Source organism: Notothenia rossii (assembly GCF_949606895.1).
Source record: "Notothenia rossii genome assembly, chromosome: 3".
Taxonomy (NCBI): Eukaryota; Metazoa; Chordata; class Actinopteri; order Perciformes; family Nototheniidae; genus Notothenia; species Notothenia rossii.
In genome coordinates this window covers 42,241,908-42,267,439 of record NC_136901.1, presented here as the reverse complement: position 1 = coordinate 42,267,439, position 25,532 = coordinate 42,241,908, and the positions used below count along the sequence as shown (strand labels likewise).

General features: G+C 42.3%; 1 protein-coding gene across 1 annotated transcript in view; it reads left to right on the top strand.

The window, feature by feature from the left end:
- Nucleotides 1-231: 231 nt before the first annotated feature.
- Nucleotides 232-25,532, top strand: part of abce1 (ATP-binding cassette, sub-family E (OABP), member 1) — a gene marked incomplete at its 3' end in the record, with an annotated part of 25,736 nt that continues 435 nt past the window's right edge. Inside the window, exons 1-16 of the mRNA XM_079671188.1 lie at nucleotides 232-392; nucleotides 4,164-4,304; nucleotides 4,751-4,836; nucleotides 7,820-7,917; nucleotides 8,721-8,838; nucleotides 9,553-9,690; nucleotides 9,897-9,966; nucleotides 10,868-10,964; nucleotides 13,272-13,361; nucleotides 15,342-15,463; nucleotides 17,521-17,645; nucleotides 19,976-20,072; nucleotides 21,032-21,091; nucleotides 21,281-21,339; nucleotides 22,799-22,909; nucleotides 25,385-25,527. Coding sequence (XP_079527314.1) covers nucleotides 4,202-4,304; nucleotides 4,751-4,836; nucleotides 7,820-7,917; nucleotides 8,721-8,838; nucleotides 9,553-9,690; nucleotides 9,897-9,966; nucleotides 10,868-10,964; nucleotides 13,272-13,361; nucleotides 15,342-15,463; nucleotides 17,521-17,645; nucleotides 19,976-20,072; nucleotides 21,032-21,091; nucleotides 21,281-21,339; nucleotides 22,799-22,909; nucleotides 25,385-25,527 — 1,517 coding nt within the window. The 5' untranslated portion in view covers nucleotides 232-392; nucleotides 4,164-4,201. The remainder of the gene's footprint in view (nucleotides 393-4,163; nucleotides 4,305-4,750; nucleotides 4,837-7,819; nucleotides 7,918-8,720; nucleotides 8,839-9,552; nucleotides 9,691-9,896; nucleotides 9,967-10,867; nucleotides 10,965-13,271; nucleotides 13,362-15,341; nucleotides 15,464-17,520; nucleotides 17,646-19,975; nucleotides 20,073-21,031; nucleotides 21,092-21,280; nucleotides 21,340-22,798; nucleotides 22,910-25,384; nucleotides 25,528-25,532) is intronic.

Here is a 25,532-nt window from a genome sequence, read left to right as displayed (position 1 = left end):
TTCACACTAGAAAATACCTATACACAATATAAGGATGTATTGAATACATTGAGTACTCTACATATCTCCTACACGGACTGGAGAGGTACTCGGATCTCGTCTTTATTTTACTAATATTTTAATCTTTGTGGAAAATAAGTTTTCTTTCGAATTGCCACAAGAAAGGACTTATTATTAATTACAATTTAAATTAAACTGGTCCAGTAAAAATTACGTCACCCTCACAGTCTGTGTCGCACAGTGTTTGCGTCAGCCCCCTCGCGCCATCTTTCAGCCGGCTCGACAAGAACACGTTGCTGAAAGATTTAATAAGTTTTTCTCTCAATATTTCGCCTCTAAACATCGTTTTTCTCCCGTTGTTTCTTCAACCGAGTAACGGGAGAAGAAGTGGGGTGAGTTTGTCTCTCAAAACCGTGGATTCTGTGCCTTTTTTAGGTGTTTTATTTAACCCTTACACCGATCATCTGTCAAAGTGCGAGGCCTCTGACGCTAAGCTAACTGTTAGCAACGGTTATAATGTGTGAAGCTTAAAGCTTAAAATGTGGCTTTTTTATTCATATTTAACCCACTTTAAGATCTCATTGTTTTAAATGTGCATCATATGATGTATATAACTCACATATACATATATATACGTCAGTAGATGGATGGACAGTAATATTAATAACAGTAACCATATTAATAGCTTCTAACGTGTGAATTTAACGGCACATAATAGCGTTAAATGTGTCATAAAAACGTCTTTTTAACCCACTTTAAGACCAGTGTTGAGTTGATTCATCACTACTACGTGATTTCAAGTGGATTTAAATAATATTTAGTGTACAATTCATTGAAGAAAGGCTCAAAAAAATTCCATCCTCAAAGTAAAATGTTATTATTTTACACATTTTCACAAAATGTTAACGTTTTTTGTTGGATTTCTTTGTATATTTTGGCTCATTCAGTTTAAATACGGCATGCAAAGTCTACCTTTTATGTAACATGCTTTTACGAAACATAATGTGGTTGTTAAAAGCACAATAACACCTGATTTAACATGAAGAAGAAGTGAATATATTACTATTCTGTATACACACACTCTATAAATATGTTCTTAGGGGCTTGACATCTCTCAAAAAGCCCCTTCAAACGGCTTGTATTTGAATTAAAATGTGTGTTTGCAGGTGTATAATGTGGTAGTTAAAAGCCCTGTAACACCTGATTTAATATGATTATTAAGGGAACATATTAGCATACTTTATACACTCATATAATGTGTGTATTTAACATGAAAAACCAGCTTAAAGTGTGGCTTTTTAACCCCATCAGTTATAGTATTACGGTGTGGGTTAAACATAGCTGCTGTATCTTAAAGAAGCCTCCACCATCGCTTTAATACATTTCATTGTCTTCATCACAGACTCAAATGTCCTCACATAATGTCAGGATTCAATATTTCTTATTATGGATTCATTCAGCATATGAGTGACTCTGTGCATCTGCAGGTTATTTAAGGACACATCCACAGACATCAGGGTGTTGTTATTGTTGTTTCTGTCTAATCCTTATTTGTCTTCATATGTGTTTCATTGGAGGTGTTTAAAAAAGCGGCAAAGCAACAACAAATAGCTGGCTTTATTGAACAAGAACCATCCATTAATCTCTAAATCAGAAGGGTTGATATGTACGCCAGATTATAGCTAAAAGCACACATAACAACCAACACACATACAATATGAATACTAGCACATTTGTCAACATAACTATCGTTTTACAGTTCATTTAAAATCTCAAATTACATTATTACACAGATCTCAGACCCTGTTTTTGGAGACTCTATAAAGTTACCTAACAATCAACAACCATTCCTCGTGCCTGTCACACTGACACTAACAATTAAAACCAGATCAAGATACAGATGTATGACATTTATAAATATATACTAGACATTTGTCAATATAACTATATATTATATCTCAACTAATTAGTTTCTCACTTGACTGGTTTGCAGCGGCTTCATTGAGGTCTTTGAAATGAAAATCCATTAAACCAGGATCCCTGTTGAATCACATTTAGTTTCCAGTGAGGATCTGTTTCAGGTCTGTGGGAGTAGATTAGTGGCAGCCCTTTTGTTACAGACGATTTTTTTGTTCAGGGTCAAATGTGTTGCTTCAGCAGAGTTGTGTGTGTGTGTGTGTGTCCGAACACTGACGTTTAAAATAATGCTGTTGCCTTTATGCTTCCTCAAACCAAAATGCAGATTGAAGTGATGCCAGAAAACAAAAACGGTTTAATTACACACAACAGTGAATATAAGGATACAGTGTTTCCCACAGATCTGAAATATACTTGGGGGGGTGGTGGTAACAGGTGGGGGGTCGAGGTGACGTGCCTTTGTGACGTGCAACAACATTAACCTTTCTGTTGGTCGCTTGTTAGCAGACCCTTCACGCGATGGCAGAGCGATCAGGTACAGGCAGGGCCCATAGTGATAGCCCTATAGTTTAAATCTACTACCCACAAATAACCATATGGACATAGGTTACCATTTTAAAAAATGGTAAATGTATTTAGGAACCTGTCCATGTGATTTTAAGTTTTAAGCACTTTGAGGGTTATATAAAGAGACTAGATATATGGGAACACCTATATGAAACAGAACTGTATACATTTCAATAATCATAAAATCATGGCCATTACCAATAACATACCATATCCAATATGAAAAACACTGAAACTTGTTTATTTATTTTTGGTTCATTTATAGTTGTGAGTCTGTCTGTGCTCCTGAACCAGCCTCTCCTGTCTCCCTCCCCTCCCCCCTCTCCCCCTGCTCCTCTTTGAGGCAGGAGCAAAGACTAGTTTTAGCTCTCAACAAGTTTTACAAGGGTATCTTACCTTTTTTCATATTTTACTAATCACTCCCCCCTCAAATGGAAATATGTGTTTACATAAATGGTGACCAAACCGTTTGAGACCCACTGAGAACTTAGACTAAGTTAACTATCTAAACACTCAGAGAGTCCTTTATCTCACCTGAGCTGAGGAGACGATAGGTTGGGACGTGTCACGTGTGCCGGAGACGATAGGTTGGGACGTGTCACGTGTGCCGGAGACGATAGGTTGGGACTTGTCACGTGTGCCGGAGACGATAGGTTGGGACGTGTCACGTGTGCCGGAGACGATAGGTTGGGACGTGTCACGTGTGCCGGAGACGACTGGGTTGGGACGTGTCACCACTGTCACGTGTGCCGGAGACGATAGGTTGGGACGTGTCACGTGTGCCGGAGACGATAGGTTGGGACGTGTCACGTGTGCCGGAGACGATAGGTTGGGACGTGTCACGTGTGCCGGGGACGACTGGGTTGGGACGTGTTCCAACTGTCACGTGTGTCGGAGACGATAGGTTGGGATCTGTCACGTGTGCCGGGGACGACTGGGTTGGGACGTGTCACCACTGTCACGTGTGTCGGAGACGATAGGTTGGGACGTGTGCCGGAGACGATAGGTTGGGACGTGTCACGTGTGCCGGAGACGATAGGTTGGGACGTGTCACGTGTGCCGGAGACGATAGGTTGGGACGTGTCACGTGTACCGGAGACGATAGGTTGGGATCTGTCAAGTGTGCCGGAGACGACTGGGTTGGGACATGTCACCACTGTCCCGTGTGCCGGAGACGATAGGTTGGGACGTGTCACGTGTGCCAGAGACGATAGGTTGGGACGTGTCACGTGTGCCGGAGATGATAGGTTGGGACGTGTCACGTATGCCGGAGACGATAGGTTGGGACGTGTCACGTGTGCCGGAGACGATAGGTTGGGACGTATCACGTATGCCGGAGACTATAGGTTGGGACGTGTCACGTGGGCCCGAGACGATAGGTTGGGATGTGTCACGTGATTTTTTTTTTTGGAGATGTGGGTACTGAGGGGTTTTGTTTTCTGACACTTTGTGAGTTCCCCGACACACCGGGGACACATATTTATGTAAGTGCATTTTGCATGATAGGACACCTTTAAGACATCTTGTTTACGGGCGTCACGTTCTCGAGAGATCATTTATATATCTTCTAATCAAAAGCAGAGACACAGAACTCGTACGATATCTTTCTAGAAAAACCCCTGTGGTGCGTGTGCACGTTTCTCTCTGAACTTATATCTCTATCTGTGCTTTTCCTTCAGCTCCTCGGTGCTAGCGTCCATCCTTCCAGCCTCCCATCATGGCGGATAAAAACACCAGGATCGCCATCGTCAATCACGACAAATGCAAACCTAAAAAATGTCGTCAGGAGTGCAAGAAGAGCTGCCCGGTGGTCCGCATGGGTGAGGAACCATTATACACAGAGACATACCTGGGGGAGAGTAGACTCCAAAATCGAATTTACGGGTTCAGAAAACTGGGAAAAAGAGCAATTCATTTGAAGAACAATCATGAAGTTGTATAAGGGTTACTTTCAGAAGTCATCACTAGAAGATAAGTGGCTTTTACGACGTTATATCGAGGCTCAAGCAGCTGATTGACAGCCTTCCTCAAAGTCTAATCTTCTTATTTCCAGTAAATATTTAAGTTATTTGTTTGATTTCTTGTTATATTTTTGCCTTGTTTGTGCTTTAGTTCTCCTGTAAAACGCTGTTACGATCCATATTTCTACACATTCTGTAAATCTGTACTTCACTACAGCCGTCAGGTGCTTGAAACCCTTCAAAATGCACCTGGAAAGTGCTTGAATTTGACTGTAATGTGTGTATAAATGTGTGTGTGTTTGCAGGTAAGCTGTGTATCGAGGTGACTCCTCAGAGTAAGATCGTCTGGATCTCTGAGTCTCTGTGTATAGGCTGCGGCATCTGCATCAAGGTAAACACGCCTGAACGCACACAGTACACTGTGTTTAATATTATAATGGGCCAGAAGCCAGGTAGGGTTACACGTAGGAGGAATTTGACTTGGTGCCATGGTGCATACATACAAAATAACATTACATTAAAAAATAAAATGGATCAGAATTTGCTTTTCTATCGAATGTTTTGTGGGATATTTTTTGTTCAGCCGGCAGTAAATGGAGGATTTAAAGGGATTGATAATGTTTTTGTTTATTTAAAAACATTACAACAACAGCTGTGCACGTACATAACAACCCAAACAAAATAAACAATGCAATGCAGCTATAGATACAAATAGAGTGGTGCAGTGACGAGTCCTAAAACCCGGAAGTGAGTTAGCATTTTACGACTTCCTGTTCCCTCGACAAAAAGCAATGAGATTTCTTCAAAGCAGTGGTCACCAACCTTTTTAAGCCCAAGATCACCGACCTCGGCCGAGGTGAAAGGCGAGATCTACCTATTGCAGGATTGAGTGAAAAAGGCGGCCCAGACAGTGCTTCCAATTTGAGGCCTTTTATATCTGGCTAATTGCATCTGAATTACTGTTACAATGAAGGCTCCATGATCAGCTCACGGCATATAGGTAGGGGTAAAGTGCTATTGGGGGGCGGACCTCACCTCCTCTAGGGGGGTCCTCACCTCCTCTAGGGGGGTCCGGGGGATGCTAAAAGTGCACCAGATTGATGCTTTCAACTTCAATATTTAAAGATTTTTCTTTAAATATTGAAGTTGAAAGCATCAATCTGGTGCACTTTGAGAGCAACATGAAAACAGATTTTCTTTTTCTTTATGGATATTTTACAAATCACTCCCCTTTTAAACTCTATTCTTGTTTTACTGAAATACTGTTTTTCATTTATTCTCTTATTGTTTGTATAACTATAATGATCATATGAAGGTGTGCCGCGGAAATAATGTTTTGAATAATTTGTGACAAAACCGTTCTAAACACTCAGAGAGTCCTTTAGCTCACCTGAGCCCCTCAGTCTGACAGGAGAGGACTCTCCTCCAGCTTGTTGTGGAAACAGCTCCTTATGTCCGTTAGTTAGTTAGTGCAGCTAGCTAACCAGATGCTAACATCACGGTCCCCGCTAGCACCGGTCCCTCTCTCTCCCTCTCTCACTCACACAGAGCCGAGCTTGAATGACACAAGCACACGTATATTTCCATGCAACTCTCTGATTGGTGTGGTGTCTTGCCTCTGTTGCGTTCAGTGAACACGGGAAATTACAGTCCTGCCGTTGTCTCTTGTGTCATGATGAGGTTCACGTAAAGCACAGTTAATGTATTATATTATTGAGGTGTCTCAAATATACGTCAATCAAGTGGCACCTGCTAACGGGGTGGTGGATGATAGGTTTACATCTAAAAACGTATTTTTTAAACATTATTATTTTAATTTAATTTTTCTTTCTTTTGTTACTTTTTTTTTTAACGGTCCGCGATCTACCCGCACCACACTCGGTCGATCGCGATCGACTGGTTGGCGACCACTGCTCCAGAGGATTTGGGAAAATAGCTGGAAATAAGATCTGTGGAAAACGAGCCTGTTTGATGAATGCACGTTTTGTTCAGCCGGATAATCTCCACATGTCTACCCTGCTTATCATTTTCTAATCATAAATCTACCTAGGGCTGCTCGATTATGGCAAAAATCATAATCTCGATTATTTGGGTCAATAATTGATATCACGATTATTAAAAACGATTATCCATTTACTTTGAAAACATACCTTTATTGAACAGTATGTTTTTAACAGTTGATTACCCTGAACTTTAAGTATAACTCAACTGAAAAAGAAAAAAGTAATAATAAAAAAATAATCGTTTTATTTCGATTACGTTGTTTTCGTAATCGTTGCAAGCCATAATCGTAATCGCGATTAAAATACGATTAATTGAGCAGCCCTAAATCTAATGGCCAGATGCAAAATGCTAACGTTATGCTATAAAGGAACTACAGCCGAGTACAGATGCACGACTTCAACGTCACGCCGACTTAAGATCCATATTCAAACATACAGATTCTAAAGTGTACGAGTTGAAGCGTTTGTTTGAACAGTTTGCAGGAGGCAGGGACTTGCTTTCAAGCAGAACAGAAACTAACTTAGAGGAGTGATTATGTGTTCGGCATAATGACGTACACCGATTGATACAATCGATTCTATTGGCTCTCACGGTTCAAAATAGATGTCAATCACCAAAATCGACCAATGGGTTCCAGAGAAACGGCAAATCCCCCCAGAAGTAGTTTTTCCCCTTAAACCTCTCTAAAAAGGTCAAAGGTCACTTGTTTTGCATCAATCTTGATACAGGGTACTTATTATATGTTATAGTTTGGATTCCTAAAGCTTTTAGTCTACTATCCCATCATCCAAGGGTAGTTTTCACTATAAGTAATGTTTTATTTTGGACGGACACAATAATTACATTTTTTCACTATGTTCAAACTGAGTTTACTTTAAAATAAAAATATCTATATTGATTCTGACTCTTCTACATCCAACTCACAGGTTTATCATTGCATTGAGAGAAAAGATTATTAATTTTCCCCTTTCAGAAGGGAAGATATGGTCATCTGTTCTGGGAATGTCATTTTCGAGCCTGAGACCTGGAAAACAGGCTCAGGGCTAAACAGGTTAATCAGAAGCCTCAGATTGCTGATTATAAAGGGAAACATGAAGGTTTATTTCAAGCTTGATATGTACATTTTTACAAGTTTTTTTTCCCTATCAAATTAAATGTGTTTTCAACTTTAAAATCTGAGCTTCTTAACACATGAATACTGTGTAATATATAAAAAAAAGTACAATACAAGCACACGTTTCATTTGTGCCATTTTTCCATATTTCACCATACTTTTTTAATTAGCTGAGGGCCGATTCAAAATGGCCGTAGTTTCCCTGATTTAAAGGAATTGATAATGTTTTAAGTCTGTTTGTGTTTCCTGGTTATAGAAATGTCCGTTTGGAGCGCTGTCGATCGTCAACCTGCCGAGTAATCTGGTGAAGGAAACCACACACAGATACTGCGCCAACTCCTTCAAACTGCACCGGTACGACGACTCAATCATCTTCCATGACATATATATATCTTTTTTAATTTAAGTTTTTATTTATGAACATACATGGTACATAGCTCACATAGCTCACATGGTGCAGCATACAGACAGAGGAAGGTCAGGCTACAACACATGTTAGTGAAGAGTTCCTGGTTAAAATAAAACAGGGTGGACGGGAGAGAGGGACGGGAGGGACCGGAGAGGGACGAGAGAGGGACGGGAGAGATGGAAGAGAGGGACGGGAGAGAGGGACGGGAGAGGTGGGAGAGGGACGGGAGAGAGGTTCGACCCCCAAAAAAATGATTAACCTCTCTTATCTTATACATTTTATTTAGTTTGAAATGTTTACAACAACAAAAAGTTTTAATAATAAATACTTTTTTAGAGTGATATTCAATTAATGTCAAGGTTCAAGGCTTTCATCGTCATGTGTGCAGCAGCTACAGTCTGAGGTCACAGGCTTCAGAGCAATATAACAGAAAGTGCAGAATGGTCTCTACAGTGATTAGAATATTGATATGAGCTGCAAATAGATGTTATGGATGAGACTGTCCCTTAGCTTCTTCAGGTAAAGAGACCTGTGTGTGTGTGTGTGTGTGTGTGTGTGTGTGTGTGTGTGTGTGTGTGTGTGTGTGTGTGTGTGTGTGTGTGTGTGTGTGTGTGTGTGTGTGTGTGTGTGTGTGTGTGTGTGTGTGTGTGTGTGTGTGTGTGTGTGTGTGTGTGTGTGTGTGTGTGTGTGTGTGTGTGTGTGTGTGTGTGTGTGTGTGTGTGTGTGTGTGTGTGTGTGTGTGTGTCAGACTGCCGATCCCTCGACCCGGGGAGGTTCTGGGTCTTGTCGGGACCAACGGGATCGGGAAGTCCACGGCTCTGAAGATCCTCGCTGGAAAACAGAAACCAAACCTGGGCCGGTTCGATGTGAGTGTTAAACCGTGTGTGTGTTTGGAAGGAAATAGAGCAGGACATTGTGGATAGATATTGTTTGAAACTCAGGAGAATACATGTTGGAAATGTAACAAAGAAGTGGGCACATGTCTTCATGCTCTACGCCCAATTTTGGGTTTTTGAGTGTGTCTGAGGTGCTGATATGATGTGTGTGTGAGGTGCTGATGTGTGTGTGTCTGAGGCGCTGATACGTGTGTGTGTGTGTCGGTGTGTGTGTGTGTGAAGAGATAACGGAGGGTGTCGCCACTCACAGCTGACACTTTCTCTGCTGATCGACAATCAACTACAGGCTTTTGTCTGCTGAAAAACGTCCCTAAAAACTCTTGAAAGGCGTTGCGTTCATTCATCTTAAAGTAAGACCTAAAATAAAGGAATGAACTACAAGCTTAGTTTGTTTAATAAAGGGTTCCCGCAGGGTCTTAAAAAGTCTTCATTAAAAGCATCAGATAAAATGTTTTTAACTCCGAATTCAAGGTCAAAATGTTCCTGTTTCTAATCGCAATACACAGAAAAGTTCATTTGGCAATTCCCTTAACCAAAAGATAATATTATTAATGTCAAATCAAATAAATCTTTCCCCATGTGATCACCTTTAAAGTCCACTTCCTCTCCTGTGTTCCCGTATTATGTGTTGTTGTTGTTATTGGTGTTTTATTGACGGTTTCTGTAACTTGTTTGTTTTCCCAGAATCCTCCCGACTGGCAGGAGATCCTGACGTACTTCAGGGGCTCGGAGCTGCAGAATTATTTCACCAAAATCCTGGAGGACGACCTCCGGGCCATCGTCAAACCGCAGTACGTCGACCAGATCCCCAAAACCGTCAAGGTAAGCAAACTCAACGCACCCCGAAACACACACTCATAAAGCCCATAGTTTAACACTTCTCCTGGATGTATTATTATTATTATTATTTTTATTATTATTATTATTATTATGAACAAGGAGTCGTTCTTTTATGTTAATCACTTCGACTGGTTTGTATGAAATGATGCTGAAATACAGCTGGTTGTAATACTCCATGTCTCCTCTAGGGGTCAGTAGGCTCCATCCTGACCAGGAAGGACGACACAGAAACACAGACCATCGTCTGCAAACAGCTGGGTAACAAACACTCACTCACTCACTCACTCACTCACTCACTCACTCACTCACTCACTCACTCACTCACTCACTCACTCACTCTCTCACTCACTCACTCACTCACTCACTCACTCACTCACTCACTCACTCTCTGTCACACTCACTCTCTGTCACACACTCTCTCTGTCACACTCACTCTCTGTCACACATTCACTCACACACACTCTCACACACTCTCACACACACACTCACACACTCTCTGTCACACACTCTCACATACACTCTCTCACACACACACTCACTCTCTCTCTCACACACACACTCACACACTCTCTGTCACACACTCTCTCACATACACTCTCTCACACACACACACTCACTCACTCTCTCTCACTCACTCACTCACATACACACTCACACTCACACACACACACACACACACACACACACACACACACACACACACACACACACACACACACACACACACACACACACACACACACACTCACACTCACACTCACACTCACACTCACACTCACACTCACACACACTAACAAACAAACATCACATTTCCAATGGAAAACAACTTAATGCAACATTTAATGGGGGTGAGTAGGGATTTGTGATTGGCTGATGACTTTGTGCTGTTGCCGGGCAGATCTGAGTCACCTGAGGGTACAATAAGTAACATCAGCTAAACATGGAAGAACAAAAGACCAACGAGGACAACATGTTAATAAAATACCTTAAAAAATCCAACATTAATGGAAACAAGTAGGAACACTTTTAGTACAGTTAAGTTTGAAAAGTGATACTTCATCCTTCGTCCCTTTGCAATTGAAAACACTGTACCTGTTGTTTCCACCTGGTCTGGTTCTGTGTTGTGATTGGCTGGTGTGTTTGTGCTGTTGCGGTGCAGATCTGACTCACCTGAGGGAGAGGAACGTGGAGGATCTGTCAGGAGGAGAGCTGCAGAGATTCGCCTGCGCTGTGGTCTGCATCCAGAGAGCCGACATGTGAGGGGGCGATGATGATATTAGGATTTATCAACGTACAACATTAAGGACGTACATTTGTGTAACAAAGATGGGATATTCTGTGAATTAAGTGTATGAAGTAAATACGTGGATATTCCCAGATCAAAACTGTCAAATTCACAGGAAAAACATTTAAAAAAAAGGTATGTATACACTTTTTATTAAGGTAACATATCCTTGGATCAAATTCACCACTCGACAGCTTCCGCCATATTCAATATCTCAGAAACTCCACGTGTGTTTCCTCGTAGATTCTTGTTTTTATTGTTTTTTGTTACAGTAATGAACAGACAAACAATATGAAAGCAGACGGGGTCATCCTGGGTAAAAAGAAATGCTTGCTGTGTAATTTACAATACGTACTTGCACACACATCTATACAATAATATTTACATTTATCTCCTGAGATGCTCCAGGCACGGTTCTTACGGCCCGTCTACACTACAGGCATGAAAAAATCTTGAAGCTGGGCGTGTCTGAAGCTTGGCGATTTTTTGCGAGCAACCAATCACATGAATCTCCCGCCCCCGACATACAAAGCAATAGCAATGTTAAAACGAAGTAAACTGGATATAAACTCTCCAAACAGGTGAAAAAACGATCAGTTTCACCCACTGTCTCTGCCACCTCCCTCCATGCCTGGTTCCTCCGGTTTGTATCCCGGTAAATAGTTCCGGTCGTAAAGAACCGGGTGATTTGCTACCGTAATATCTCGTTTGGAATATGAGGAAATGAACTGCGGTCTGGCTCTCCCAGCTTGCACACGGTTTGATTGGCTGCGCTTGCACTGGCGGGATTTGCATAAACGGGATTTGATTGGCTGATGCCAAGCATCGAGCCTCAAAAGTTGAACAATGTTCAACTTTTGATGCCGATAGATGCTCGTGATGCTTGCAAAGCCATGCCATGCTCCCCACAATGCAGCTCGGCGAAGATTAAAAATCTTCTACGTCACCCCATTCAAGTGAACGGGCGAAGCGTTGAAAGCATTTTTTGATGCCTGTAGTGTAGACGTACCGTTACGGTCATTACAAACCTGGAAAAGTCATGGAAATTCAAAATGCTAATTCCAGGCCCTAGAAAAGTCATGGAAATGAAACTAAAGTTGCATCAAATATAATTTATATTTTATCTAATCGCCAAAATAGTAAACCTATAATGATAATACATACTGTATCGTATAGTAATGAAACGTAAAATGGCTTTTACCTAACGAGGTGTTTTGCTGGTGAGAGATTTTAGTAGAAGCTAGTAAGCTATTGGATTTGTTTTAGATCGGACCAACATGTTTCAGACCTTATTTTCCTGTTCCATGTTCAAATAAACCATTTTCAGTGGTACCGCTGAGAAAGAGTTATTTTTTTGGTCATGGAAAATTAGGTATAGGTCCTGGAAAGTCATTGAGAGTCATTGAGAGTCATTGAGAGTCATTGAGAAGTCCTGGAGAGTCATTGAGAAGTCCTGGAGAGTCATTGAGAAGTCATGGAGAGTCATTGAGAAGTCCTGGAGAGTCATTGAGAAGTCCTGGAGAGTCATTGATAAGTCCTGGAGAGTCATTGAGAAGTCATGGAGAGTCATTGAGAAGTCCTGGAGAGTCATTGAGAAGTCCTGGAGAGTCATTGAGAAGTCATGGAGAGTCATTGAGAAGTCCTGGAGAGTCATTGAGAAGTCATGGAGAGTCATTGAGAAGTCATTGAGAAGTCCTGGAGAGTCATTGAGAAGTCATGGAGAGTCATTGAGAAGTCATGGAGAGTCATTGAGAAGTCCTGGAGAGTCATTGAGAAGTTCTGGAGAGTCATTGAGAAGTCATTGAGAAGTCCTGGAGAAGTCATTGAGAAGTCCTGGAGAGTCATTGAGAAGTCCTGGAGAGTCATTGACAAGTCCTGGAGAGTCATTGACAGATCCTGGAGAGTCATTGAGAAGTCCTGGAGAGTCATGGAGAGTCATTGAGAAGTCCTGGAGAGTCATTGAGAAGTCCTGGAGAGTCATTGAGAAGTCCTGGAGAGTCATTGAGAAGTCATTGGTGAAAAGGTGTATGAACCCTGTCCAACAGTACGTGCACGGTTACATCACACTATCCTGTAATCACTACGATTGATCCTCTGTCCTGGGTCTACGATTCATTTACACGTGAAGTTCGGTTCATTGGGTCTTAGGTGAAACACAGCCAGTTGGGTTTCACATCACATTTCCACTTCCTCCAGAACCTTCCAAATGTTTTCTCAGAGAGAAGGGTCACGTACAGATTGAATGTCTCATCATACGTTGTGTCTCCCTGTGCTTCAGCTTTATGTTTGACGAGCCGTCCAGTTACCTGGATGTGAAGCAGAGGCTGAAGGCGGCCATCACCATCCGGTCCCTCATCACCCCCGACAGGTAACCTCATTACAGGGGCTCTAACTACTCATAATATACTCTTTGATAATGCACTGTGCTTTAGTTTATATATATACAGGACTGTCTCAGAAAATTAGAATATTGTGATAAAGTTCTTTATTTTCTGTAATGCAATTAAAAAAACAAAAATGTCATACATTCTGGATTCATTACAAATCAACTGAAATATTGCAAGCCTTTTATTATTTTAATATTGCTGATTATGGCATACAGCTTAAGAAAACTCAAAAATCCTATCTCTAAATATTAGAATATCATGAAAAAGTATACTAGTAGGGTGTTCAACGAATCACTTGAATCGTCTAATTAACTCGAAACACCTGCAAGGGTTTCCTGAGCCTTGAAAAACACTCAGCTTGGTTCAGTAAACTAAATCACAAGTATGGGGAAGACTGCTGATCTGACTGCTGTCCAGAGGACCGTCATTGACACCCTCCATCAGGAGGGTAAGACACAAAAAGAAATTTCTCAAAGAGCAAGCTGTTCACAGAGTGCAGTTTCAAAGCACATCCACAAAAAGTCTGTTGGAAGGGGGAAATGTGGCAGGAAACGCTGCACAACCAAGAGAGATGACCGCAGCCTTAACAGCATTGTGAAGAAGAGTCGCTTCCAGAATTTGGGGGAGCTTCAAAGACAGTGGACTGAAGCTGGAGTCCAGGTATCAAAAGTCACTGTTCACAGACGTGTCCGGGAAATGGGCTACAATAGCCGTATTCCCATGGTCAAGCCACTTCTGAACTCAAGACAACGGAAGAGGCGTCTGACTTGGGCTAAGGAAAAGAAGCACTGGACAGTTGCACAGTGGTCCAAAGTCCTCTTTTCAGACGAAAGCAAGTTTTGTATTTCATTTGGAAGTCAAGGCGCCAGAGTCTGGAGAAAGGCTGGAGAGGAGCAAAATCCAAGTTGCTTGAAATCCAGTGTGAAGTTCCCACAGTCAGCGATGGTTTGGGGAGCCATGTCAGCTGCTGGTGTTGGTCCACTGTGTTTCATCAAGCCCAGAGTAAATGCAGCTGTGTACCAAGAGATTTTAGAGCACTACATGCTTCCGTCTGCTGAAAAGCTCTATGGAGATGAGGAATTCATTTTCCAGCATGATCTGGCACCTGCCCACAGTGCCAAAACCACCAGTAACTGGTGTACTGACCATGGCATTACTGTCCTCGATTGGCCTGCAAATTCCCCTGACCTGAACCCCATAGAGAATATGTGGGGTATTGTGAAGAAGAAGCTGAAAGACACCAGACCCAACAATGCTAATGAGCTAAAGGCCGCTATTGAAGCATCCTGGGCATCCATAACACCTCAGCAATGCCACAGGCTGATTGCCTCCATGCCACGCCGCATTGATGCAGTAATCCGTGCAAAAGGATTCCCAACCAAGTACTGAGTGCATTAATGGACATTTTCAAATGTTTGATTGTGTTTTGCTGTTATAAATCTTTTTTTTTTACTTGGTCTGAGGAACTATTCTAATTTTTTGAGATAGGATTTTTGAGTTTTCTTAAGCTGTATGCCATAATCAGCAATATTAAAATAATAAAAGGCTTGCAATATTTCAGTTGATTTGTAATGAATCCAGAATGTATGACATTTTTGTTTTTTTAATTGCATTACAGAAAATAAAGAACTTTATCACAATATTCTAATTTTCTGAGACAGTCCTGTATATAGATGTAGTGTATTGTTTCTTTACATATAGGAGAAAATATAGGACTTTTTACACATTTCTCAGACGGCTTGAATCACTTCAGATTCAGATTATTGCAGCCGAAACTTTAGACTTTGAATATATACAAATATCCTGAATTCTTATCTGCAATGCAGGACTTTGACTTCACTTATAACTGAGTTAACTCTCTCTCTCTCTCTCTCTCTCTCTCTCTCTCTCTCTCTCTCTCTCTCTCTATCTCTCTCTCTCTCTCACGCTCTCTCTCTCTCTCTCTCTCTCTCGTCTCACAGGTACATCATCGTGGTGGAGCACGACCTGAGTGTTTTGGATTATCTGTCGGACTTCATCTGCTGCCTCTACGGAGTCCCGAGCGCATACGGGGTCGTTACCATGCCCTTCAGCGTCCGAGAGGGTAACACACACACACGCACACACACACGCACACACACACGCACACACACACGCACACACACACGCACACACACACGCACACACACACGCACACACACACGCACACACACACGCACACACACACGCACACACACACGCACACACACACGCACACACACACGCACACACACACGCACACACACACGCACACACACACGCACACACACACACACACACACGCACACACACACACGCACACACACGCACACACACACACGCACACACACACACACACACACACACACACACACACACACTCATGCACACACACACACACACACTCATGCACACACACACACACACACGCACACGCACGCACACACACAAACACTCATGCACACACACACAAACACTCATGCACACACACACAAACACTCATGCACACACACACAAACACTCATGCACACACACACAAACACTCATGCACGCACACAAACACTCATGCACACACACACACACTCATGCACACACACACTCATGCACACACACACACACACACTAGGGCTGAACGATATGGACAAAATTTCATATCTCGATATTCATGCCAGATATCTCGATATCGATACGATACGATATGACCACGGGTTCGGTGAAAACCAAGCATTTTTCAGAAAAATAAAAACATCATAAAACAAAAGAGTGCAAAAGAGTGCAGTTTTATTGTCCGGCTCGACCACAGGTCCGTGGTTGTGGCGAAATGATCAATTTCACGGAGCTCGGATTCAACGTTCATTTTACATTCATTATAGAGTTTTGGAATGGCCAATTGACTAAAATGTGTTCGGGATGGTATTTTATAACGCTTATCCAGCGTGTGGACCATTTTTTTAAAGCCTTCTTTTGACACTGTGTACACGGGTGCCATGTCTTTAGCTAAGTGATATGTTATTGCCTCTGTAATGACTTTATGTCTGCTGGACGTGGACTCGTATGGTGTAACACTATTAAACGCACCAGCAATCATAGTTTGCTTGGGTGTCTTAAGGGATGACTGAGAGGTCCCCGGTGTTTCTTTCAATGTCATACACTCATCATGCAGCACACGGTGGTGTTGTTTCAAGTGGTGAAACATGTTTGTTGTGTTCCCTTTCTTCGTCGCAATTTTCGCCAAGCAAGACCTGCACAACACCTCGCTCTGGTCGACATCCTCCTTTCTAAACCCAAAATACCTCCAAATAATAGAGGAGGATTTATTTTTTGGCACTAAATTAGGTTGTGCACTGCCACCGGCCGCATTATCTTCTGCACTCATGTCTCGTTTCTTCAGTTCTGATTTCCCCGCTGTGAGTATCCTCGTGTGTGTGTGGCTGTGTCCGTCTCCGTCACTCCCAAGTCCCACCCTCCTATGTTTGTCATTGGTTGGGTTCAGCTGTCAATCCACAGCAAGCATGAACTAAGCTTTGTGGTTGGCTGGCCGTAGTGGTGCGTTCAATGGCAATCGGCCAAATGTTTATGGAGACTTCCACAGCTGTACAAGCAGGGCGAGTGCGGGGGAAATACGGATGAGAACTAGCTTTGTAGCTATAATCCGGCATATTTACATTTGTTTTTATACTGATGTTCATTAATGTGCATTGTCCCTATTCAAATAAATATAAAAAAATATATATATATATCGTTTATACCATTGCTTTTTTTATATTGATTTCTTGAATGTTCATATCGAGATATCGATACGATAACGATATATCGTTCAGCCCTAACACACACACACACACACACACACACACACACACACTCATGCACACACACACTCATGCACACACACACACACACACACACACACACACACACACACACACACACACACACACACACACACACACTCACACACATGTTAGTAATGTAGATAGATATTTGAATGTTTCTCTAAACTACTAAGGTCTAGTTTTATATGTTTTAGTTCTCGTCCTAAGAATGATCCTATAAACGTGATGTTCTACTGAACCCGTTTCCCTCTCAGAATGTGAGAACGATAAACTGAGTGTAAATGTGAATTTGTGACGTGTTTACTTCCAGGCATCAACATCTTCCTGGACGGCTACGTTCCCACGGAGAATCTTCGGTTTAGAGAAACTTCGCTCGTCTTCAAAGTCGCCGAAACGGCCAACGAGGAGGAAGTGAAGAGACTCCGACATTACCAGGTCAGCTTCCTCTTCATCAATATATCTTCATCTTCCTCACACGTGTTGTACAGGACTGTCTCAGAAAATTAGAATATTGTGATAAAGTTCTTTATTTTCTGTAATGCAATTAAAAAAAAAAAAAAAAATGTCATACATTCTGGATTCATTACAAATCAACTGAAATATTGCAAGCCTTTTATTATTTTAATATTGCTGATTATGGCATACAGCTTAAGAAAACTCAAATATCCTATCTCTAAATATTAGAATATCATGAAAAAGTATACTAGTAGGGTGTTCAACGAATCACTTGAATCGTCTAATTAACTCGAAACACCTGCAAGGGTTTCCTGAGCCTTGAAAAACACTCAGCTTGGTTCAGTAAACTAAATCACAAGTATGGGGAAGACTGCTGATCTGACTGCTGTCCAGAGGACCGTCATTGACACCCTCCATCAGGAGGGTAAGACACAAAAAGAAATTTCTCAAAGAGCAAGCTGTTCACAGAGTGCAGTTTCAAAGCACATCCACAAAAAGTCTGTTGGAAGGGGGAAATGTGGCAGGAAACGCTGCACAACCAAGAGAGATGACCGCAGCCTTAACAGCATTGTGAAGAAGAGTCGCTTCCAGAATTTGGGGGAGCTTCAAAGACAGTGGACTGAAGCTGGAGTCCAGGTATCAAAAGTCACTGTTCACAGACGTGTCCGGGAAATGGGCTACAATAGCCGTATTCCCATGGTCAAGCCACTTCTGAACTCAAGACAACGGAAGAGGCGTCTGACTTGGGCTAAGGAAAAGAAGCACTGGACAGTTGCACAGTGGTCCAAAGTCCTCTTTTCAGACGAAAGCAAGTTTTGTATTTCATTTGGAAGTCAAGGCGCCAGAGTCTGGAGAAAGGCTGGAGAGGAGCAAAATCCAAGTTGCTTGAAATCCAGTGTGAAGTTCCCACAATCAGCGATGGTTTGGGGAGCCATGTCAGCTGCTGGTGTTGGTCCACTGTGTTTCATCAAGCCCAGAGTAAATGCAGCTGTGTACCAAGAGATTTTAGAGCACTACATGCTTCCGTCTGCTGAAAAGCTCTATGGAGATGAGGAATTCATTTTCCAGCATGATCTGGCACCTGCCCACAGTGCCAAAACCACCAGTAACTGGTGTACTGACCATGGCATTGCTGTCCTCGATTGGCCTGCAAATTCCCCTGACCTGAACCCCATAGAGAATATGTGGGGTATTGTGAAGAAGAAGCTGAAAGACACCAGACCCAACAATGCTAATGAGCTAAAGGCCGCTATTGAAGCATCCTGGGCATCCATAACACCTCAGCAATGCCACAGGCTGATTGCCTCCATGCCACGCCGCATTGATGCAGTAATCCGTGCAAAAGGATTCCCAACCAAGTACTGAGTGCATTAATGGACATTTTCAAATGTTTGATTGTGTTTTGCTGTTATAAATCTTTTTTTTTTTACTTGGTCTGAGGAACTATTCTAATTTTTTGAGATAGGATTTTTGAGTTTTCTTAAGCTGTATGCCATAATCAGCAATATTAAAATAATAAAAGGCTTGCAATATTTCAGTTGATTTGTAATGAATCCAGAATGTATGACATTTTTGTTTTTTTAATTGCATTACAGAAAATAAAGAACTTTATCACAATATTCTAATTTTCTGAGACAGTCCTGTATATCCCTGCATCCTCCCTTCTTCATCATCATCAGTCCTGATTGGTGAAACACCAGTCACTGAAATGGACGGCTTTTAAGAGCTATTATAGGTTTAAAACGTTCTTAAAATGACAGATCTGGGACAGAGTGTGATGTTATGATTAGGATTTATCAATTTACAGGATTAGAGACGTAGATTTACGGGATAATCTGTGAATAAAGTGTTGAAAAAACCATTCAAAATGAGGATATTCTGAGATTAAAACCGGTGAATTCACAGGAAATTACTTAAATATTGTCTGAGATTAAATTAATAAAAATACAAGAACAAACCCTGAATGATATTAAAGTGGTACATTTACAGGAAAATAACTTGGATTATTGTTTATATAATTATTTGATGAGATTAACTAAGATTGATTTATAACATAGTTCCCTTAAATGTTGGATTTTCTTATCCTAGAATACTTTTCTACGTTTGTTTCTTGTAAAATAACCACTTCATAAAAATATATATATAAAAGAAATGTCATTTATTCACCATTTGAATCTCAAGTGTTACTGTGTAGCTTCATCAGTTTTACCCACAATGCCTCTGTACTACGGGGGGGGTGGTGAATGTTGATTCCTGACACGATGGAACCAGATTGTGGGCGTGTCTTTAAACCGGCTGCTTTGTCTCAGTACCCGTCGATGGTGAAGACGATGGGAGACTTCACTCTGGAGATCAGAGCCGGAGAGTTCACCGACTCTGAGATCATGGTGATGCTCGGGGAGAACGGTCAGAGCACGCTTTCATAACGTATTTATATATTCATAACCTTTCTGTGGGTTCCAAAGTATTTCCTTAATGCTATAAGAGTATGAGAACTATTTCCTTCCTTTCCTCGCTCACCTTCCCTTACGTCCTCCCTCACTTCTTACTAGGGCTGCTGGATTATGGCAAAAATCATAATCTCGATTATTTGGGTCAATAATTGTAAATGCGATTATTCATTGACTTTGAAAACATCCATTTATTGGAGAGAAGAAATGTGAACAGTATGTTTTTAACAGTTGATTAACTTTGAGTATAATTCAACTGAAAAACCACAAGAAAGTAATAAAAAAAAAAAAAAGATTTTAATTTTTGTTTTTTTCTATTACGTTGTTTTCGTAATCGTTACAAGCCATAATGGTAATCGTGATTAAAATGCACTTAATTGAGCAGCCCTACTTCTTACCTTAGATTTCTGTCCCTCTCTTTTCTCTCCTTCCTTCTCAAAATGTCCCTTTCTTATTTCCTTCCTTCCTCTCTTAAAGTTACTTTATATTTCTCTAACTTCCTTCTTCACCTTTACCTCTGATCTGTCCCTTTTTTTCTTCGGCCGATCGATCGGAGCATCCCTATTTCCTATGCTTCCTTCCTCACTTTTCTCATAGATGTCAGTCCCTTCTCCCTCATCTATTCCTTCATCTCTCCCTGACTTTTACCTCAACTTTCTCCCTTACCTTTCCCCTCAATATTCTTTCATATTTCTCTCTCCTCCTTCCCCACTCTTACATATTAGTCCTTTCCTTGCTTGCTTTTCCTTCATATATCCTTCCTTCCTCCCTCACCTTGTCCTCCTTGTACCCCTGACTCTACCCTCAGATATCTCTCCTTCCTATATCACCAGATGATTACCAACATGTAAGTGTGGACCAACTTAGCATGGGATGTTTCTCTGTGTAATTCAACTGGTTTATAAATTCCTTCAGGCACGGGGAAGACCACCTTCATCAGGATGCTAGCTGGAGGACTCAAACCTGACGGAGGAGGTGAGCGTCTCACACACACACACACACACACACACACACACACACACACACACACACTCACACTCACACACACACACACACACACACACACACACACACACACACACACACACACACACACACACACACACACACACACACACACACACACACACACACACACACACTGACCTGCGCTCTGTCTTCCAGGAGACATCCCCATCCTGAACGTCAGCTACAAGCCTCAGACCATCAGCCCCAAATTCAAGGTGTGTTTCATTCAATTGAATGTGTACCTGTTTCTGTCCGTCAGGTGTTCTGCTCTGAATAAACCCTGGGCTGCTCTGAACCCTCGCAAAGGAATAACAAGAGAATGTTCATTATCTTCTGTGTTAATCCTAGGGCTGTACCCGAATATTCCACTATTCGAATATTCGTTCGTTGGCCAACTATTCTGGTTTCAATTTCATTATTCGGATATTCGTTTTTTTTTCAAATTTTTTTTTTTCCCCTAAATGTATGCTACTAATAAAGGCGAATTGCCATATTCTTATACTATATTTATACTTTTGAATTGCACTGTTAAAATGCGGAAATTATACAATCTCAGCCTGTGCTCCTGACATCGCGTTCACTCAGTCACGAACGCAAACGGCACACTTCACCTCGTTTCACCCACAAAATGCCGAAGACTTGAGCTGTGGGAACATTTTAAATTGGAAGACGGTAAGAATAAGGCAGTATGCCAAATATGCGATAAGAAACTGGCCTACCACGGTGGCACAACAACTCTGAAAGGTCACCTGGATGCTGTAAGTAGTAGCCTAGCTTAGCTTAGCTGTTGTCAAGTTGCCATGATGAAGCTGCTTTATCCGCCGTTTAAACAGTAACGTTACACATGATAAAAACGTGCACTTACTTTGCTTGGAAAATAGTTGCAAGCAAGCAAGCGAATTGTTTTTTTATATTAGTTTTTTAATTTGATCCGAATAGTGAAAATAATAGGAGTAATGTGGGAACATCTGGGGCTAAGGCAATTATTGGCATAAAGTTGAGTAGCTCAGCCTAATAATAACTTGTGTCCATCCCAGCCAACAACATCCTCAACAATACAGCAGACCCTACAGTTACCCCACAGAGGACACATTTAGTTTTACTGTATGCGTACTGAGACAATAAATAAATATAAATCGTAATAGTGTGCTCTTTCTGCGCTTCTGCTTAACAGCGTGTTGTCAGGTGTCTCGGATTCGGAGCGTGTTATGAAACATTTTTTCCCCAAAACGTTTTTTTGAAGAAAAAAAATGTGGATTCTTTTTTTTTATTTTTTTTTTATTATATAAAAAAGAAATACAAATCTCTCCGCATTGAATATTCGCTGCTGATTACTACCGAATATCCGGAGCCCGAAAAATGGTATTCGGGACAGCCCTATTTAATCCATTTCATTTTGGGTCCATTTGATGCAGAGTTAGGCTTTCAAATGTTGCCTTAAGTTGACTATTAATAACTCTCCTCCTCGTGTGTGTGTGTGTGTGTGTGTGTGTGTGTGTGGTGTGTGTTGTGTGTGTGTGTGTGTGTGTGTGTGTGTGTGTGTGTGTGTGTGTGTGTGTGTGTGTGTGTGTGTGTGTGTGTGTGTGTGTGTGTGTGTGTGTGTGTGTGTGTGTGTGTGTGTGTGTGTGTGTGTGTGTGTGTGTGTGTGTGTGTGTGTGTGTGTGTGTGTTCCAGGGCAGCGTCAGAGCTCTGCTGCACGAGAAGATTCGAGACGCCTACACACACCCTCAGTTCATCACCGACTGCATGAAGCCAATGCAGATCGAGAGCATCATCGACCAGGACGTAAGACACACACACACACACACTCACACTCACACTCACACTCACACTCACACACACTCTCACACACACACACACACACACACACACACACACACACACACACACACACACACTCACACTCTTTTATCTCTGCAGCGGACGTAAGGGGAGCAAGGAAAGGAAGGACATTTCAGGGTGTCCGCGGGGTCTTAAAAAGTATTAAAAGTTGATAAATCAATTTAGCGAAAATTAAGGCTATTAAAAAGTATTAAAAAGTATTAAACGGCATTTTCCAAGGTATTAAGAAGGTCCACAGCAACGACAACATGAAAAAGTGAAACACCCTTTAATTTACTGAAACGACATGTCGGGAAACCCCCCAAGGCGGCCCTCATGCATAGCGCGCGCCGTAAAAATGCTGCTTATTATTTTAAGTTTCGTTGCCTTGCTCCGCTCTGTGGGGGGGGAACTAAGCGACTACGGTAACGGGTCCCAAGGTGGGTAGACCGGCATACACAACGCTCTGGGGGTCCAACGGCTCCGTGTGTAAGCCCTATATCATCATTTTCTGATAACGATGAAATAGCCCGCCTCCCTCTCCCCGCGTCTCCTGCTGCTGCTGGGCTGTCAGAAGAGGGAGAGGAAAAGAGAGGAAGTTTAAACTTTAACGGACATGTTGACCGGCGGAACATTTTTTTTACGGAAACTGCCGCACGGTCCCCTCGTTCCTTGGAAGAGCCGGTGAGGTAGATGTTTTTCATCTGCTGTGGACTACCGGAGAGATATACAGCAGGAGAACACGCCGTCCACCCGCGGAGAATAAACAGAAGGGCAACCATGCTCCGGGGTCTTCTTCACTGCTTTTGGTGTATTTCGGGAGGCAGCAGCGCCACTTACAGGCCTCGTTTCCAGCATTTCCAGCGGTCTAGTGTGAACGGACACGTTAATGAATCGAATGAGTGTGAACGGAAGCCTTTTTTGCGCTTGCGTATGCGTTTTACCGTATGCGTCCTCGTGGGGCCGGGGTCTAAGCCAAACTATATCCGGTCACAGAGATCTGCTGTTTTAAAGTAAAGTCAACACATATCGACCCTAAATATAGTCTATATTAAGAACGAAAAAAATCATAACATATATATCCTTTTTGTAAACATATGACAAATGTGTGAGGGTGATGACGTCAGAGCATCGTCCTATGTGCCAGGGCTTAGCCCCGGACAGCCCCAGCCCAATTTAACCCCTGGGTATTTGAGAGGGAGCTCCTATATGGCATTACCCCGCTGAAGCTCACCAAAGTTTAACATATTTCATAGTTCAACGTTTTGTCAATTGTTTTGTTTATTGGTCAAATACTGGTTTCTAATGGTTTCTGAGGAGTTTTACTGGAATGAAAGAACACAGAGTCTACAGAAGCAAAAAAGCAGCATACTGCATTAAACCTGACCTTCACAGAGAGGTTGAAGTTCATGTGGAAAGGAGGCTTCAGTAGTCTGTCTGCACTCTGTTTAGTTTGCTATCTTACTATCAATATAGTAAATGTGAGGTAAAGTGTGTTGCCAATGTAACCGGTTAGAACTCAAAGTTGGAATGAGGTCTTAAAATGTATGGAAAGGGTCTTAAAAAAGGTCTTAAAAGGTATTAAATTTGACTTCAGGATTCCTGCATATACCCTGCATTTGCAGAAGAGCAGAAATCTGAGGTTAAAGTCAGGGATAAGTGAAGGAGAAGGGAGCGAGGAGAGGATGCAAGAGCCAGGGAGGAAGAGGAGAAGTAGAAAGGAACAAGGGACAGATATTTGTGAGGAAGTAAGCGAGAGGAAGTTTAAGGAAGGAAGGAAAGAAATACAAAGGAAAAGGTTAGAGAACTTTTACCCAATGGAAACGCCTCCATTGGATTCCTTTGATTACTTCCTGAACACACGGGGTGTTTCTCAATGTTGAGGAAGGATGCTCCAGAGCCACTATTTCAAGCATGCTACGTCATCGAGTGCCGCCGAACGACTGTGTAGACGCCGCGGTCTTAAAATCCCCACAATGCTTTGCGCACGACCAATTTCCCCAAATCTGTGGTGGAAAATGTAAGGCGGGGCCTCTCATGGCGCACACCTGCACACTTGCTCGCCTGTTCCACTCTTTGTTTTCCGAATGCCAGGAAGGATTCTTGCCTCGCTTCTGAAGCAAGACGCTCGGAAGACATGTGCTACCAAGCAAGCATACTCGTGATTGAGAAACACCCCCGGACGTTACCTTACCAAACGCTCGCTCCAACACATTGTACGTGATAGGCTAAGGGGCGGGACATCTCTAAGCACGTTGACCAATCACAACAGAGCCGGCCAGCTGACCAATCAGAGAAGACTGGTCTCTGGTTTCAGACAGAGGGTGAAAAGAGGTGCTAATGATATATATGATGTTCCTCTCCCTGATGGAGACATGTATTAACTCCCCCCAACTCTCCCCCCCTCTCTCTCTCTCTCCCCCCCCTCTCCCCCCTCAGGTGCAGAACCTGTCTGGAGGAGAGCTCCAGAGAGTGGCTCTGACTCTCTGTTTGGGGAAACCAGCTGATGTGTATCTGATCGACGAGCCGTCAGCGTACCTGGACTCAGAGCAGAGGCTGATGGCCGCCAGGGTCATCAAGAGGTCGC